Below are 17,973 nucleotides of genomic sequence, written 5' to 3'. Positions count from 1 at the left end.
GCCCCAACCATTTCGTGGTGAGCAAGGTTTTAAGAATTGGATTTACCACACGACACTGTCAAAGGGATTACACAAGCACTGTGCACTATTTCTCAGTTACCAGAAGATGGATGTTGCTGTCTTTTAGCACCAGTAATCATTCTGGCCAGCTCTCTCACGCTGACAAGCACTAGAAAGGACTACAACTCATCACCCTTCTGAGTGCTGTATCTCTAAAATGCTCTTTATTCATCACTGACAGCTCTGGAAAATTAAAGTTCTCCTAACCCCGACCCTTGAAGCCTTAAGGTTTTTCATCCCTCCCCTTCCAGAGACAAAAGTCCTATTCGCTCCTTTACATGTCTACTCTCTGCTGGCAGCTGAGGTTTTCACCCGAGACGCTATCGGCAGGAAAATGTGCTGCAGAAACAAGAGCGAGACTCTTTCCTACATTGTTACACCCTCAAACACTCATCTTACCCTGCAGCCGGGGCCTGGGGCGCAGCAACGGCCCCTCTGTCGGGAGCGTGTGCTTCGGAGGGGCTGCTCCACACGTGACAAGCCTTGTGCTTCTTCCCGTTCCCTTTCTCTAATGACGGCTGGATGCGTTTGACTTTCGGCTTCGCCTTCGCGGGGCCCATCACGGAGCTGCTGGCTGACTGCTGAGCAGAGGAGGGGGAGCCTCCAGGGGAGGCCGAGCTGGCGTGCATCGCCGCCACCGCCTTGTTTTGCTCCAGCCCGGTGGTACCGGGCACATCGACCAGCTGCGGGAAGCTGGGCAACGGCGGCGTGGCCGAAGCCGTGCCAAGGTCCATCTGGGAGGAGGCGCCCGCAGTCTTGCTCGCCAAGAGCTGTGTCATGTGCTGAAGCTGGTAAGAGCCTTCTGGGTCAGCAGACGACGGAGCGACCGTCATGCCCATGGTCTGTGCCGAAGGCAGAACACAGATGCTCGACGGGGCTGTCATTGCTGCTGTCGATGGAGTCTGGGATGCTCCCAGCTGCGGAAACATCCCCGAACTGGGTGGTAAAGTCATGTGCTGCTCCTGAAGACCGAGGCTCTGCTGACTAGCTTTGATCAGGAGGTTGCTTATGGAGCCGAGGTCCCCTAACAATCCAGGGCTGGTTAACGTGACCGAACTTTGCCCCAGAACGTGACTGGGAACCGACCCGCCGGTGGTAGGGGCTGCCGTGGCCTGCATGGACACAACATTCAGCACCGAGGAGCTGGAGGTGAGGCCTGAGACTGGCCCTGCAGGGAGGTGACCAGCGTCGGGCCCGATCACACCGGGGGATGAGCCGACCGCCGTCGTGCTCCCGCCTTGCGGGAGCAGGGAAGTTTGCTCAAAATACATGACCCCAGGCTTGGATCTTTTGATGATATTGGGGACGGTTCTGTGGGACGTCGAATTGGCAATGGTTCCCAAATCCAGTGGGTGGTTGGAAATTTGGGAAGGGGCGAAGTTAATTAGGGTCATGTTGGAGACCATATCGGGAGGAGCTATAGCAGCAGGGGTTCCGGAGGGAGCCAGCTTCTTATTCTTCCGTGACTGCAGCCGAGATATAGGCCGCTTCTTGCCCAGGGTGGCGGCTGGCGTGGGAGGAGCGGTACCCAGGTCTGTCCTCTGACTCGCTTCGGACACTAAGAGCTGAGGGTCGGGGGGTGGCTGCACACCAATCAGAAGGCCCGGCGAAGGGCTGCTGATGTTCGGTGGGAAGCCAGTCTGACTGGCAGTGGAGAAGTGATGAATGTGCTGGTGATGGGACATGGGCAGTAGCCCCTTGCTCGTGGGAGGGAACAATGACTGGGATGAAGGCAAACTGGGATTTAATCCCGTGGTCAGCGCGAGCCCGCTGCCCATGGGCCCCAGCACCGAAGCGCTGCTCTCCATCACACCCTGCGCAGAACTGACCGAGGGCGTTAACTGGATCTTCTGAGTAACGCCGTTGGGAAGAGTCTGCAGGACGTACAGCGGCTGCATGTTCTGATTGACCACCAGAAGTTTCTCCGCAGCCGGCTTCAGGTGGGGCGGCGTTGTCTGCACCGCAGCGTTGGAGATCTGAGAGGGGCCAGGGCTGTCCGTGGAGTTTGGCACGTACTTCTGGCTCTGGAGGGGAACGGTGGGAGACACCGGCACCTGGATACCCGGTGTCCCACTGTTCCTCGTTAAATCCTGGTTGCTGCTGTGCCCCTGCTCAACGGGGCCACAGGGAGGGCTGGCGATGTGCTCTGCGTCCATGTGCCCTTGGATGAAGTGGTCGGGAGTCATGTGTCCTTCAGGGCTCGGATCCACTCCTGGGCTCAGGAGAGCGGCATCGCCTTCCCCTGAGGCAGACTTCTCCGTGACTGTCACTCTCTTTTCCCCCGACTCCGTGGCTGGCAGGGCAAGCATAGACCTCTCTCCCGAGGAGGAGAGCGAAGACTCAGAAATGACGGCAAGCCTGTTGTGATTCTGGCTGGGCACCGTGGGGCTGCGCGTGGTCAGGACGGAGAGATCGGAAGGAAGCTCCAGGGGCAGCTCGAATTGCTCCTCCGCCGATATGGAGGAGGAGACACTGCTGTCCACTGGCTCGGCGGTTGGCAGCTGCTGGGAGAACACCTCAAACAAGCCCATGTCCTTGCCACGGTTGCTGTCGAGCCCTAAACCCTCTCCCAGAGTCAGAAGTTCAGACGAGGATGACTCGGGACTTTCTCCCAGCGCCTGCATGGACGGTGTGTTCTTTAGCACGAAGTCCATGATGTCAGAAGGGAGGATGTTCCCGCAGTCGTCGCTGTTGTTGTTGTCCGAGTCGGATTTCAGCAGCTCTGTGTTGAAAGTGTCCAGCAAGTTCTTGTCAGAAGGTGTGCCGGCATGAGCCCTGCGGCCCGACTCCAACGAGCTCAGCTGAGCTTCCAGCGAGTCCTGCCCCTGCGCTTTAACCCTGCTCACGGGATGGCAGTTATCCATCTTTGGTTCGCTTTTGTGGACGGCGGAGCTCTTGGAGACTTGCACTTTCTCGCTGGCTTCTTCAGTTCTCTCCAGCTTCAGGTTCTCTGTTCCGTTCTCTTTACTGCTCCTCTTCGTTACCTGACTGACTTTCCTCGTGGTCGCCGTGACGCTGGTATCGCTTTCGGTTCCATCATCCACGCCGTCCAGCTGTGAGATCTTTGGAAGGTCGCACTGCTCCTCCTCCCTGAACAAGTTGTGGGACGCCAGCCTCTCCTCTGCACCCGAGGAAACCACCGTTCTGGTGAAATTGTAGTAGTACAAGTCGTCTTCGTCCGACGTGCTCAAGTCGTCAGCGCCATCCACCTGCCCTTCTGCAGACCGCTTCCCTCGCTTCTTCCCGCTGGAGTTACTATAGAAGGGAATGTCTTCCTCTCCATAAGACCTCACGCCATACAGAGGAGTCAACCCGAAGAACATGTTAGATCTGGCCCGAGCGCTTCTCCGGGGATACCTCCGCTTGTATGAGCCTTCTTCCTGAGCTTTAGGCCCGTCCTGAAGCATCAAGTTGCTGTCTTGGACAGGCAAATTTTCGTACGTGCTGTTCTGAGATTCCTGTGCTGGCACCTCGCTGGGACTTCCCTGAACCACAGGGTTGTCGTCTGGGCTTTCCAAAGCTGAGGAAGGCTCTGCCAACGCGGCCAGTTCTGCCCCCGCAGACTGAGGCTCAGCATCGCCCTCCTGCTGTGCATTTTTACAGTGGCTTTCACCTTCCATCTTGAGAGGAGTCAGAGTGACCTTAACCGTGCGTTTTCGAGGTGCCTGCGAATCCTTGGAGGCCGCTTCGAGCTGTGCTGTGGAACCCTTCGCCAGCCCTTGCGGAGGTGGAGACTTCTCGCCGGCTCTTTCAGTGGGAATACTGTTACACAACCTCTGGCTGATTTGTTCAGTCGCCAAAGCCTGGTTACCAAATTCCGGTTTCAGGCTTCCTTCGTCGCTGCCCACTGCTGGACTGGAATCCATAACAGACTTCAGAGGATGCTTGTCTTTGAAACCGTCTTTCGTTAACTTCTTCCCCTTCTGACGCCTGTCTCGAGGGGCAGAAACCACGTGATCGCTTGCTGCAGGAGATCTGTTCACTCCAGCAGACTTTGAGGTCTTCACCTCCATCTCGTCAGCCGGTGCTCCTTTCTCTGGCTGGACGGGTTCTACGTGCTGATCTCTGTCTTTCCTGGGGCCTCTCTGGTGCAAAGGCGGAAAGGATATTGCTTCTTTGGAAGAAAATGATCCTGAGCATTCTGGAAAGGGTCCTATTTTAACGTTCATTTCTGTGACCGATGAACTGGTTGGTGGAGTGGACATTTTGGAGCTTCCTCCAGCAGGAAAACCATGAGCCGAATAGTCTGGGTCCTTTGAGGTCAGCATTTTCATCTTCTCCCCCTTAGAAGGCGCACCTTTGGCTACTGCATCTGTACTGCTGGAATGCTTTCCTTCCATAAACTGAGATGCATCCAGCTGGTGAGTTTTACTTCCACTGGCAGCTGCTGCTTTCTGGGAGCCCGAGCTGGCAGGGCAACTCTGAGGTGCACTGCCTGGGGGAGCTGCACCCACTGGCCCCACACAGCGGTCAGTGCTTCTGAGGCTTGGTTCATGTTCCACAGGGGACACCATGCTGGGGACAGAGGACACGCTGTGCCTGGAGTAAGTGCTCCCGGCTCGCGTAGGGGAAATCATCCGGAGTTTGGACTGCTGCTGTGACAAAGAGGAGGTGCTGTGTCTCCTAGAGCCAATGCTCTTCAGTCCAGAGGATAGCAGAGGATCTCCTACTGTCACTATTTCATGGGTCACTGGGGTAGGGCTTCCTGAGAAAACAAAGCAAGAAAGATTGTCAACCTTCACGCCCAGTCCATCCTCACTCCATATGAATCACACCATTATTAAAAGCCAGCAAGACCACAGGCCATCTCTACTGTATCTTTTCAGAACTCTCCTCAAACCTATTGCTATTTCACTACTTTCTCTAGACACACAAAACTAGTCATCATGTTGTGAGCCAAGTTAAAGAAGACACAAACCAAACCAAAGCTATTTCCAAAACAAACAAGCAAAACCCCATCCCCCAAAACCAAAAAGCAAAGTCAACAACCCTTGAAATACCTGCAGAGGGCAACGGCCTCGAGCCAGGAGACCTCTGAGCGGATGGATAACTCGGTGTCCTGATCCTGGGGCCCTTGGAGACCACTGGGTAGTAGCAGGAACTAGAGGTCTGAGAGTGCAAGGGACGATCTGGTGACGGTGGGTTTACAATTTCAGGTGTGTTTCGGCTGTCTTTAGGCAGAGTTTCTGTCGTTGTGTGAGAAAGAAACAGCAGCATAAGCTGTCATCGAATCCTGAAAGCTATCATCTGATACACTACACCTTGCTGTCACGTTACACATGGAGAATCGGGGTATTTGTTAAGTAGACACAAAGATTACAGCTTCCTTGCCAGGAGATGATGTCTTGTCGCCTCTACCAAGAATGTTTTCAAACACTTGCAGCAATATAGTAACCCTCAGCTTGCACACAGAATCCCAGTACATTTTCATAAAGGCTGAGAGTCTACGTTGACAATGACAACTATTACAAGTGTTTCAAGGTCTTCCACAGCCTCACCTTATGGCAACTCAACATGACAGGGTTGAGATTTCTTTTCTTTTTGTTGTTAAACTCACCTACAGACACAGCAAAAGTCACTCGGAAGTACATAAGCAGTGCCATGCTGGCTACTCCACAGGGTATCTAACAACCCTCGCATTGCATACCAACACCGATGCTCAAAGTACAACCTGAAGTTTTAAATCACTAGAGAAATCTCAGGTCTGTCCACTAGAAAGCAAAGCTACAGTGGCTTTTGCTTGACTCAAGTTTGCAGAGTTACCAGCATACTTAGGAGCTTCGCTCTCTTTTACTTTTTGGAAGATCTCAAGATGCTGTAACATAATGTGGAAGCCAGAAGTGGATTCTAGGTGAAATCTAAGAGACATGGGTCCCAGCCACCACTTGGCTTTCTGGCAAGGATACGTTACGGCAAAAGCAGGCAGAGAATATTCTTTTAGGCAGTCCTTAAAAGCTTACCTGCAAGTGGAACTGGGCTGTGGGCAATTGTTCTGTTATCATCATGCTCGACAGTGCTGTTGATGTCAGGTTCAATGATGGGAGGTCGGCACTCCATGATCTTGCAGGTATACACACAGCGCTTCCTGGCATCCGTTGTGCTCCAGTACACCCTGGAGCACCTGGAAGACAAATCAAACACAAACCAATTCACTCCACGGTGGAGGAAACCTCAGCACTCCTGCTTTCCATCTTCCATTTCTCAAAATCATGTGGGACCAAGGTTTCCTGGCACAAGGTGCCGAAGCCTGGCTTAAGCAGGAGAGTCCTGAACAGCATATGAAAGCCACAGTCCACTTTGCCACGTTACTTCAGCACTGGTTTGGCATCTAATATACTGGAAGACATGAAACAGCTTCTACTCACTGATAGCCGATGGGAAACAACTTATCCTCACAGTCTGAGAGGTCATTCAGGATTCCTAAACAGTCTATCGTCATGGAACCTGAGCGAAAGGAGGAACAGAAAGGTCCCGTGAACCAGATTCCAGCATCAAACAGTGCACCAAGTGCCCAGAGACTTCGTCTTACCAATCATCATGTGGATGTTCTCTGGTTCCAAGCCACTAAGGAATTTTCTTCTCAAACTGATCCCTTCAAAGTCCACAAAAACTCTCCTAAGAACTTCAAACCCATTCTCAGGCACCACCTGGAACAAGAACCCACAAAACTCCCTGTTAGTTTTAAAGGAACCATCACGTGAACACTGCATTAACGCAGTCCCCACTTTAGTTTCTTCGTCCTCCTTTTTGGGTTTCCAGACAGCCACACAGCACACCCCTCTTGCCAACTTGCCCCGGACAGCTGGGTCGCTGACTTCTTTCTAACAGCACTGCAATCCGGCCCTCCTTGGCAAGGAACACATTCAACAGTAACCTCTGACCAGTGCTCATGGTCACAGGCTGCCCTGTAACTACGCCAACCTTACAGTCACAAGCAAGCCTTCACACAAGGCAGAGTGTGAAAGGAGAATCTCACCTCTCCTTTGATCAAGTCACGATGTCTCTGGCAGTAAACCTTTTTATCATCCAGAAAGACACAGTTCTTGGCTCGGGAGCACATGAAATGATAGTTACTCGTGCAGGAAGTGAGGCAGCAGCCCACTGTGGCACCTGACTTCTGGCAGAACTCACATCTCTGCAAAAGCCAAAAAAAAAAACCCCAACCAAAAGTTAATCCCTTCCAAAACCAGCCCCCATAGCACTGCTGTCAGCTGCCTTTTGGGCATAGACAGAAGTGTAGAGCAACGCTTGACCTCCCGCTTGACTGAACGTTTTCCTACCATGACTCACGGGCACAAGTGAGACATGGAGGAAGAGGTGAGAGGAAGAAGGATCTCTCACACAGGACAACTTCTGCACTTCCAGACTGGCTGCTCCAGGCCTCACACTTTCTTGTTCGTACTCCGTATCTGAGTCACACACTTGCAAACTTCACCAATTCATGCATCAAGTGCTTTTCCTGCTCAGAGCATTCCCCACGTGGGCAGCCTTCTACTGGCTAAGAGCATTCCTATCCCACCCCTTCTGCTGTTTTAATCAATATGTAGGACTCAATTCACAACTGGAAGATCAGTTAATTTTCTAAGATCGCTTGGGAGCTCAGAAACAAGATTTTCATTCTTTTTGCAGCGTTTAACAGAGTAGTTGTTAAGATCCTTCTTAACCCGGGTCAAAGTACCGGGTATAAATTTCCAATTACCTTCAGCCGGTTTTATTTAGTGTTACAAAAGAAGCGCAAGAAAAACCACAACACACACGGAATCTTTTAGCTGGGTTCCTGTCCTGGTTCTGCGCACCTCAGCGTCAAGTTTAACAAAGGCTTCCTTACTGATACCCACCAGCTGCTTCCCCCGGATCACTGCCATGTGCACGTTCTTCAGGGAACCGTCATCATCTTCAAACACTTCTGCTGACCACAGAGCACAGTTTACGTGTGTCCATTCGTTTTGGCCAATGTAGAGAAGGCGTCCAGCGTCCTAAACAAGGGGAGGAAACATTGCTTTCGCGTGTTCCATGGGACACAAGGGTGCACACCAGGCATCCAGCCTCTCCACAGTGCCCAGCTGACAGTGTTGCTCACAGCAGCTCCCATCACAGCGGGCCCGTGCCAGACACTCACATTAGCACTGTCGTCACCGTACTTCAGGCACAGCGCGCACTGCCGGTTGTCTTCTACGTCCGGAGGTGGGTTCAGTTCAGGACTATCCTCTCTGCTCCTGTCAGAGCCTTAAAAGAGAGAACACTGCTTATTCTCGAAAGTCAGGGAGGCAAAATTTCATCTGGAGAGACTGTCAGTAAGTGAATACAGACAGAAGAGCCAAACGGCAGCACAAGGTTTTCAGCAGCCAGCTGGTAAAGCCAGCAAAGGCATCGGCCTCTACACAGCCTTAGCTCTGGGCAAAAGGGGCAGGTGCAAATGTACTTCTGGGCTTCTACATCTCCTACATAACAGCCTCTGAACAATTTCAGGTCACGGAGGTTTCCAAAACCCTTCAGTCACACGGATTACTCCACGTGCAGAACTAATACCGCCCTCTCTTTACTATCAGGAGGTGCGGAACACAGCACTCTGGGTATGGGACCAACAGCGCTGCAATCTGTCTCCTTACTAGAGATAGGTGGTGTAGGAGGATGTAGAGGAGTTGGTGAATCTGGCTCTCCAGGCCCTTTGGGTTTTGGAGCTGGAATGATCTTCTTCATCAGCGGGGGCTGCTCGGTGCAGTTGTTCTCCTCACGCTCCTGCCACTGAGCGTAGTTGTGGTCAAGCGATGGCGGCAGCACCGCGTTCGGCAACATACCGCTGCTGAAACGAACGGGAGCCAGCTGTGAGGCCTGCCCGCACCGCAGCGTCCTGCCTGCCAGCACCACTCACGCCTGACAGGCAAGAACAACTCACTCATCCCTTACAGCCTACCCATGCTCTCAACAACGGCTACGGCAGGTCACTTACATCCTACAGTTTGCAATGTGGCCATCTACTTCTTTTAAGTGTAATAGATGAAGAAGGAGGGCCACAGCAATTGGGGTGAGGAGCAGGGGAAAGGAAGGACAGGACTGGCAAGCCAACACACGACATACTCAGTTCTAACTAATGTTTTTTGTTTCTCTGCTTTAGAACAAGGAAGTACACACAAACCTGGGACAGGGATTAATGAGTAACTTCTTAAACAAGAAAAAAGAGAACCCAACCCCACAAACAGCCTCTCTCGATACTTTTTGCTTGGACGGCTGACAAACTGCAGGGTGTCGCACTCAGACACAGAACAATTCACTTACTTGCTTGTTACTTTATTTGGCTCCCAAAATCTGGACTTTTTTACGCTGAACCATGGGAAAACACGCTCCATTTGCTGAAAGGCGATAACACTCGGTAAGAAACATACCCCAAAATTCAAAAGCATTCAGTCAAGATGTACTGCAAATGCACAACTTGAATGATTTCACTAACGACGACGACTCCAACACATTATTTCGTTCCTGGCAAGCGTGATGGACCCTTTGCCTCCCAGCAGCAACTCACAGCACTATGACACACCAAGCAGATTTCAAAGTAACTGTAACCCAGCTCACCCGAATAAAGAAGGACTTGACCATGCTATTGGCCTTCTTAACTTCTGGCTGCCCTCCATCAGAATTAATGGCTGCTTGAATTATCTTCACGATGTCGTCACTAAAATCCAACTGTAAGAAAGTCAGAAATGTTCACATTAACAGGATTGTCCCTTGTACAGCTACCCTATCCATTGATGTTTCACTGCAACAAGTGAGCATCCAGGTGATGAGAAGACTCAACTACCTGCGACTTAAAAGCAGCAGCAGAATTTTCCTGTAAAGAAACAAGCGGCCCCTGCACTTGTGAACTGGCTGGCAGAACTGTATCTGTTCACTTCTTCCTCCTGCCAGGAGCTTGCAGCTGACTGACTTTAAACCACCTCACAAGGACTTGGCCAAAATCTGACAGCACCAAGTTTGCCTAGCCCCTTGCAATATATGGTCTTCCCCGAGACTACAGGCTTTGTAGGGAAAACGAGGAGGAAAAGGCTGCTTCCTACAAAGACAACAGATTCAGTCAATGTTAGCATTTTGTAGAAGTGAGCCCTAAAGAGATCATCCCTCCACAGATGATTTATTAGTTTCCAGATCCCTGACTGCCATCAGTGTGATTTGGCTAGGACCTATTCCGTTTCCATCAACATAAACGTCTGACTAAGAGCAGAATAGGTTTATCCAAGTGCTGCTGCTGGCTAAAGACAGACACACAACAGTGTAAATTAACTGTCTTTGGGCCAACATCAATATGAGCACGAGCCAGAACTATTTTTAGCAGCACGTTAACCTGTCTCCCTGTTCATAAAGAAAAGGCCGAAGCATGCTCAGTTATAAACACTGCGGGTCACAGAGCAAGTCACAGGATCTGTTACAAGGGTGCAACATCAAAGCTCGATGACATACCACAGAAGTATAACTGCCTTGATCCATCTTTCTCTTCACTCCTTCCAGATCCAGAGGTTGCTGCTCCTCCTGTTTGCTGACTTCTGTTAGGATGGGAGGATCGGGACCTTCAGGAGAGCTTCTGGATGGGATACTCTCTTCTGTCTCGGGATTTAAATCCGGCGGCTTTGCTGCCTGTTAACGTCAGCAACCAGAGAGAGGAACATTGGCTACTGAAGTGTGGCTGCTACTCAAGACGTATTCTCACACACATTCATCAGCCCAGAGTCTTACTAATGTGAAAGAAAAGAGACTCGAGCTCTGAGTTCTGTCCAAAACGTTGGGACAAGAATGAAAAGGTCGTAAGCAGGTCTCCACTGCTGACCCTGAGGCACGCAGCAGGGCAGAGCTGTCAGCTGTGAGGATCAGACCCATCTTTCAAAAGTCTTAGTTCTGAGCAAATATCTTGAGACTAAGATCCTGTTCCTCTCTCAAAAAAGCACCTTCACCATCACAGAGCCAAACCCTCGCACTCCTTGAAGAACTTTGCCCTGTTTCTTGTTTTAGCCTCACAACTCATATCACAGATACCCACTTCTTTGCTTCCACAGGAATGAACGAGCAAAACAAAAACAAACTCTCAGTATATGTTGTCCTAAGTACCACAAAGGTGCTTTTGCAGTAGGATGCACATCAATACCAGGACTCAGCTGAACGCCAGGCAACACTTCACGTCAGAGCACGTTAACGGGACATGAGGCTCCAGCTTACCTGTCGATACCGCAGCAAGTGGCTTGTAGTTCTCGAATTCAACAGGGCTGTTAAAACCTGCTTTAAGGAAATCTGCAGCTCCTTTTCCAGTGCCAGGCGCCACTCTGCAGGATGCTGCTCCGTACAGTTAATGCAGGTGTACGCCACGCTCTCCGGCAAGTTAGACAGGATCTCATACATTTCATCTGGAGACAAAAGAAAACCACACCAAACAAACAAACTGAACTGCCTTACTGAAGGATGGATATAGGGAATCCTGCTCTGCACTTCGTCTCTAACTGAAACTTTTCATGTAACAAAAGCATCTCATGCCGCTGAGAGATCCTGTGTTTGAGGCAGGTCCTGTGCTTTCAGGACTTGTGCTTCTTAGTCCTGGTCTCCCTGTAGCCATTCTACAGGTATTTCTTGGGTAGGTCACGGCAGGTGAGGGGTGCTCTAATAGAAAGGCCCAAAACTGGATTACTTTGGTCTGCTTGCTGCCCTTTGTTCCTAAGTAGAGAGACAAGGATTTGCCTTACCAGAAAGGTTCTCGCATTTGGAGTGGACCCAGCGGTCACATTTCCCACACTGCATCATCTTGCTCTCGTAGTCATCGTCATCGTAGCATTTGTCACAGAGAGGACAAAAGTTTCCTGCAAACGAGGAGTGATTTTTGTCAGAAGTTCAGTTGCCATACACACCTGGAAGGCCGGGTGTCCACTTGAAAGCAGCTGTCTGGAAACCGCCACCAGCAAGCTGCCAATACAGATACATCTCCTTCTACAACACTAAAATAACCTAAACACAGTGAAACTAAACAACTAAAATAAACAGCAAAATAATCTGCTGGGGAGGTCACCGACTAGCATTTTGGTACTGGGTTTTTGGAGGTGAAAAGACTAACAAAAAGTTACAGAGTAAAACAAAAGAAGAGAGGACAGACAATAAATGAGGTGGAATAGCCAAGCTTTTCTATCCTGAGCTCCTTCCCCCAAGCACCCCTCCTGGACTCAATGGTGTCAGTGACTAATGCACAAAGTTACAACCACTTTACAGCAGGCATTTCGTTGCTTTTAAGTCAAGAGTCCTTAAAAATGTCGTTTTCTCAACTACTGCTTAAACCCCTGGGCCTACAGGCATGTAATAATTGCTTTATAAGGTACAGTGTTTAAATACAGTACCCGAAGGACCAAGCATCTGAAGAGGCTGCTGCGGTCAGGAGTCGCAGCTTCACATACCTTTAGCAAAGAGTTTGGCACAGTCATGACACAGAGAGAAGTCGTGAGACCACTGTGCATCCCACCCTTTGCCTGGGGTTGTCGATCCACAGCTCTTGCAGCGAACACATTTGGTACATATCTGGAAAAGGAACGTGTTTGGCAAGAGTTATTTCACCTTTACCCAGGGTTTTTCTGCTCTTTAGTCCTAAGGATACGTTTCAGTCTTTACGACAAGAAGAAGCAGTTTCAAACGCCAGCACCTTCACTAAAATGCCACAACTTTCACTCCCTTTATCGTAAATTGCTGATGACACGATGAGACCCCCCAAAAAAGAGGAACTAGGTCAGAGTTTAGTTGCCTCATCCATATTTGCACTGCAGAAGAAAACAAGACCTTTCCCTTCACATAGTACAATAGCATATGCAGTTGTGGCACTTCCTCTCACCTAAATACAAAGCCTTCTTTTAACGGCTTTCCAGCTCTGAGGATGTTGTAGTAGAAAACACCTCAAAACTGTTAGAACCAAATACCTTATAGGCAAAGCTTTTGCACTTGTTTAGAGCAAAATCTTGAAAGATACAAATTAGTGCACCAATCCCAGTTGTTGATCAACTGGTAACTTTGTTAACAAGGTGAATGCTTTCATTCTAAAGAGCTTCTTCCACCTACTGAGACCAGGACCAGAATAATTGATACAACCTTACCAGCCATCTACCTCACTATATACTGCAGGTGCACCTTGTGATGCAGCAGGCATCCTGCCTTAAAAGGCCAGAGCAAAGCGATCTACAGAGCTCTGGCCCACGGCACCACGAACAGTCAAGTGAAATATCCAAAGAAGAAATCAAAATCCCTCACCCAAACTTTCTTTTTCTTGGTGGGTTTGGTTGGGTAGTTTGGGCCCAGGCACTCGGGGTGATAGCTGTTTCGGCACTTGTTACATTCCAGCAACTGCTACAAGAATAAGAGGAGAAAGCATTGGAGCAGAGAGGGGATGCAAAGCCCTCATTTTCTGCTCAGGGACAGAGGGAGAAGTTGCAGCAGAGCAGCTCGAGAGTCCCTCTCCCCATCCATCAGCAGCAGTGAGGCAGAGCCCCTGTGTGTCCCCGCTGTCGCCCTGGAGCGAGACGAGGCCAGGGGCAGGGCAGGGTGCCCTCTGCAGGTCAGGGGTACCTTGGTGGGTACCTTGGTGGCCTGGTGCTGTCTCCCACAGACGTGGCAGAACTTGCAGCGGCGGCAGCACCAGTTCTCCAGCTGGTCCTCCAGGGGCCGCTCGCTCTCCTCCAAGCAGAACTTGTGGAAGGGCTCACAGCAGACCTGGCAGTACACGAACTGCAACGGGAGAGCTGGGTTTTAGCGAGGCAGAAGCTGCTCCAAAGCCCCCCAAAAAGCCCCCTCGTGCTCCCAGCTACTTCAAATTCTGCATTACCGCTCACACAATAAACACATCCACTGGCGTGTTTTGGGAGGGAAACTGTGTGCACTTCAGACAGCCCAAACACATGCTTGTCTACTCAAACTAGGCATCTAGCAGTGAAGGGGAGGCTGGTACTCATTGGCTAAGTATTCTGAGCATTGGCAAAGGCCTATGGGGCTCTTCTGGATTTCCCTCCCTCGCTGTAACGTAAGCCAGCTGCACCACAAAAGTCACTTGGTGCAGAAGTAAGGGACGTGCAGAGCAAAGAGAGACATCTCTCCATCCGTCGAGCTTAAGTGGCCACGTAACAGCTCTCCTGATTTCTAAATACCCCCTACAAGGCTGGCCATTCAAGAAAAAGAATCACCCTTAATGCAAGAACTCCACAGGCTGAGAGGGGACAGAAGAACCATCTGTCCCCTTGAGCAACCTGACCAAGAAGGGAACGGCTCCGTGCCCCACTGGACGTGCACGTCCTCAAGGGCACCGCTGCCCTCATGCAGAACTCAACCTCCTGATCCCCAAGTATTGTTCACTTGTTCTGATCAAACCTTTTCTAGAATGCTGGCATCACCTTCTGAGGAAGGATGAGGTGTTGAGAAGGCATCTATCTACACCTGGACACGCATTTAAGACATCTTAATCAATCTCTTTATGCAGCACCACAATCCTCCCACTCACATTTCAGTAACAGTTGGCTGCTCTCAGCAGATACAGACATACCTGGGAGAGTCAACACTGCCCAAAGCCCTTTAAGATTATTGGGCAGCTTTTCATATTTCAAGTTAAAAGAACGCAAAGCCCCTGCTTTACATCGGCTGTGGGACTCCAGATTAAGAGGAGACAGGAGGTCTCTCAAACATTCTATTCTTTTTACGTCTAACACAGTTCACCTCCAAAGTAACCACCACAGAGGTTTCCAAACTGATTTTGAACGCCTTCCATTTCAGTATCTTGGGACACAGTTTAGCAAGGACAGATTTACAGGTTATTACTTTCTTCTGGATTATGGTCACAGTATCTTTTATTTCTTTTCTTAACAACAAGGTGCTGTAACTAAGTCAACAACAGCAGAACGCGATGCTTTACCTCCACGTGTCCACTGCTGGCACAGAGAAAACAGACCACCCTGGGAGTAATAGGTACCGAGGTGACGATGCCTAACCCACCCATCTCCCAAACATTCTCCACTTCACAGTCCTCCTGAAAGCACAAAAGGACACATCACCATGCAGAACAAGGCAATACAACATCAGTATTAAAGTGCTCACATTGACTGCCGCTTTACATGTTCTGGGCCTGCGATTAAATGGTCTCAAACTGAAATGATTTCGGCTTCTACACCTCGGTCTACTTTCGGGTGTCTCTGGAATAGCTACATCTCGGCGCTGTCCTGGCCAAGAGCGCTCAATAATACACTAGCCTTCCTTCTACGGAAAGCAAGCCTCGGAACAAGACAAAATCTCCCACGATTGCACAATTACTACTAGAAGTGAAACTTCAGAAGAATTGTACTTTATTAAAAGCTCCATATTTGTATAAAACACTTACGAGATCTCACTATAATCTCCAGGATCAACACTTATAGATGGACTGAAAAATTATTAGCAAAATATTCACTTTTATTATTTCAACACCGTTGTTCAAAAAAAAAAAGTACATGATTTATCATTTAAAAAACCCCAGATGTATCCCAAATGTTGTGAATTACAAGTTACTAACATTTTCCCCAAATCTCGTTGGCCCAAGTTGTGGTAAGGTTTTATAGTTCCATCTTAATGGAATAATTCTTCATTAACCTCAATTTCTTGCTCATCCTCACACATTGACAGTTAGGTTTTTAAAGCTTTAAGTGTCTCTTCATCCAGTACTCTAATTATAAGGAAAAAAAAAGGCAAAACAAGCTTCTAAAAATCAACCGAGTGGCTCGTCATGAAGGCTCCTATTTGCGGTTGGCACCACACACACACACACTTAGAAGTCACCGCCAGCGCTCCTGAGGGACTACTTCCAGTGGTTAGAGCCAGGTAACATTCAAATACTTAAAACATTGTGTCCTCTACCTTGAAATCCACTCGGATTCTGTGGACTCCGTCTGTAGGTGGCTTTTGCTTGGAACTGCTTCCATTAGTCAGAGTGCTGAGCAAATTCAGCGTGCTGCTTTCTGGCTTGCTTATAGGAGGGGGCTTTTCCTAGTCAAGTAAAGGAGCCTGCATTAATCCCAACCCCAAATCTCGTCACTTCACTCACATTATATAAAACCCTGTAGGCACTTTACAAGACAAAACCCCCAAACCATCACAGAATCAACGAGCACGTGAAAACTGCAGGAAAGCAGCCGTTGTGCAAGCCATTCCTCAGGAGCGCTCCACACAACGTTAGGCTTCTAATTCGACCCGCTGCATTCTCCTCTAACACCACGTTGCACTCTCTCATCAGAGCACTGAGGTTTGTTTTCCCACACCAGGGCAACTCTGGATGTAATTAGTCCCTACACATTCCTCTCTCAGGTTTCAGGAAGACAATTATTTATGGGTTTGTCAGAATGGAGCTGCTTCCCAGATGAAGGTAGTTCCATTTCTTACAGAAAAGCCTCCGCCTCACAACACACCGTTCTTAGAGAACAAGTTCACATCCGACCCGAATCTTAGGCAGACGCCGGGTACTTTGGTGTCCGCATACTGACCCAAGGGAAAATCTAACAGCATTAAGTACAAAAAGACACTCGATCAGGGGGTTAAGGAATACAGTGCTACTCTCTAGACAGACACAAGTGCCAGCCTCCTGAAATTTACTGTGTACAAAAAACGGTATTCACCTTTTCTTTTGGTTTCTGTTTCACAGGGAAAGTTGGACGGGGAGCAATTTTTTTCTGTTTGCTGTGTTCTGTGCCTAGGAAAGGGAGGAAAATTATGAGTATTTCAAGCAACTAACAGCCACCTGTAGAGGAGAAAAGGGAAAAAAAATCATCTGGGTAACATGCAGTGAATTTCAGACTGGAATTTTTTCCACCCTCTTCTGTGAGGGCGCCTCATCTGAGCAGACTCCTCGAGGCACGAGCTGGAAGATCTGTTTTGCTGAAAACCCGAGGCACTTCGGGTGCAAAGTCACTCAAGTCCTGGAGTTGCCTTGCTGGTCACTGTTCATGCTGTTCTGCACTACGTGCAGTGGCGGACTACGGTTTTGTACTAAGAGACTACATCTTTGTTGTTCCACATATTCAGACTGTGAGCAGTTGACAGACCCCACAGTACTGAAGATGTACTTCAGGTCTATCAAGACATCGTGGCTAAAAGTCAAAACCAAGACGTCTGTCTTTCTCCCTGCCCAAACACACACCCTGCAGCCTAAGACAAAGGATGCCAGTTCTAAGCACAGGTTCCAAACCACTCTGACCTCACTTCGACAGATCATAAAGCCGGTTATAAGCATCCAACAGCTTTCAGCGGTACTAACATCGTTACTTAATGTGATTCAAACATAATGAGGATAAACAGTGCCATTTACCTATTTCTGGCTGGGGAGTCTGCTTTTTCTTAGGCTCAGAAGTGGGAAGTTTAGGTGCTTCTTTTTTCAAAGGTCCTGAGCTGGGTGGCTGAGATGGAGCGAGCTGTACTGGCGGTGTTGTCTGCTTGCCAGTCTTTCTGGTACCAGATGCGGGGACCTGTTTGGGCTCCGACACCGGAACAGAGGAATTCCCATCCTCATGCTTCTCCTCAACGGGCTTCCGGGCAGGCTCACTGTTCTTCTTTAGAGCGTTGTCTTCTCTTGATGTGACAGCCTGAGAAGTTTGCTTCTGTCCAGAGTCCAACTGGTTCTTTCCAGAATGGCTTTCTTTCTTTTCATTTGCCTTCGACTTCTTCTCTTTCTTTTTTGCAGCTAGGAAGAAGCAGCATCAATAAAGCAAGACAGACAAATGGTGTGACTTCCAATGATTTGCTTCTCTTTTGAACATGGAAACAAATACTTTGATGTCAGATTTTGTCTCTACAGCTTATAAAAGAAAAAAAGAGTACTCCAAAACATAAAGCATGTTGTCGTTCACATCACTGCACTTGGCTTACATTGCAGCCTGTGTTCTAATACCTTGGGGC

At 49.3% G+C, this 17,973-nt stretch overlaps 1 protein-coding gene across 1 annotated transcript in view; it reads right to left on the bottom strand.

Moving 5' to 3' along the window:
- Positions 1–17,973, bottom strand: part of KMT2A (lysine methyltransferase 2A) — a 43,104-nt gene that overhangs the window by 8,017 nt on the left and 17,114 nt on the right. The window contains exons 7-27 of the mRNA XM_062013961.1: positions 17,387–17,758; positions 16,698–16,771; positions 15,943–16,071; positions 14,969–15,082; positions 13,648–13,794; positions 13,321–13,416; positions 12,480–12,600; positions 11,781–11,894; positions 11,263–11,447; positions 10,513–10,686; positions 9,631–9,741; positions 9,337–9,410; positions 8,670–8,863; positions 8,180–8,286; positions 7,899–8,036; positions 7,037–7,195; positions 6,590–6,707; positions 6,426–6,504; positions 6,021–6,181; positions 5,061–5,246; positions 460–4,765 (exon numbers count right to left, since the gene is read on the bottom strand). Coding sequence (XP_061869945.1) covers positions 460–4,765; positions 5,061–5,246; positions 6,021–6,181; positions 6,426–6,504; positions 6,590–6,707; positions 7,037–7,195; positions 7,899–8,036; positions 8,180–8,286; positions 8,670–8,863; positions 9,337–9,410; positions 9,631–9,741; positions 10,513–10,686; positions 11,263–11,447; positions 11,781–11,894; positions 12,480–12,600; positions 13,321–13,416; positions 13,648–13,794; positions 14,969–15,082; positions 15,943–16,071; positions 16,698–16,771; positions 17,387–17,758 — 7,159 coding nt within the window. The remainder of the gene's footprint in view (positions 1–459; positions 4,766–5,060; positions 5,247–6,020; positions 6,182–6,425; positions 6,505–6,589; positions 6,708–7,036; positions 7,196–7,898; positions 8,037–8,179; positions 8,287–8,669; positions 8,864–9,336; positions 9,411–9,630; positions 9,742–10,512; positions 10,687–11,262; positions 11,448–11,780; positions 11,895–12,479; positions 12,601–13,320; positions 13,417–13,647; positions 13,795–14,968; positions 15,083–15,942; positions 16,072–16,697; positions 16,772–17,386; positions 17,759–17,973) is intronic.

The sequence above is a fragment of the Colius striatus genome, chromosome 23 (genome assembly GCF_028858725.1).
Source record: "Colius striatus isolate bColStr4 chromosome 23, bColStr4.1.hap1, whole genome shotgun sequence".
NCBI lineage: Eukaryota > Metazoa > Chordata > Aves > Coliiformes > Coliidae > Colius > Colius striatus.
The sequence above is the reverse complement of the archived record's forward strand: the minus strand, read 5'-3'. Positions and strand labels throughout refer to the sequence as shown.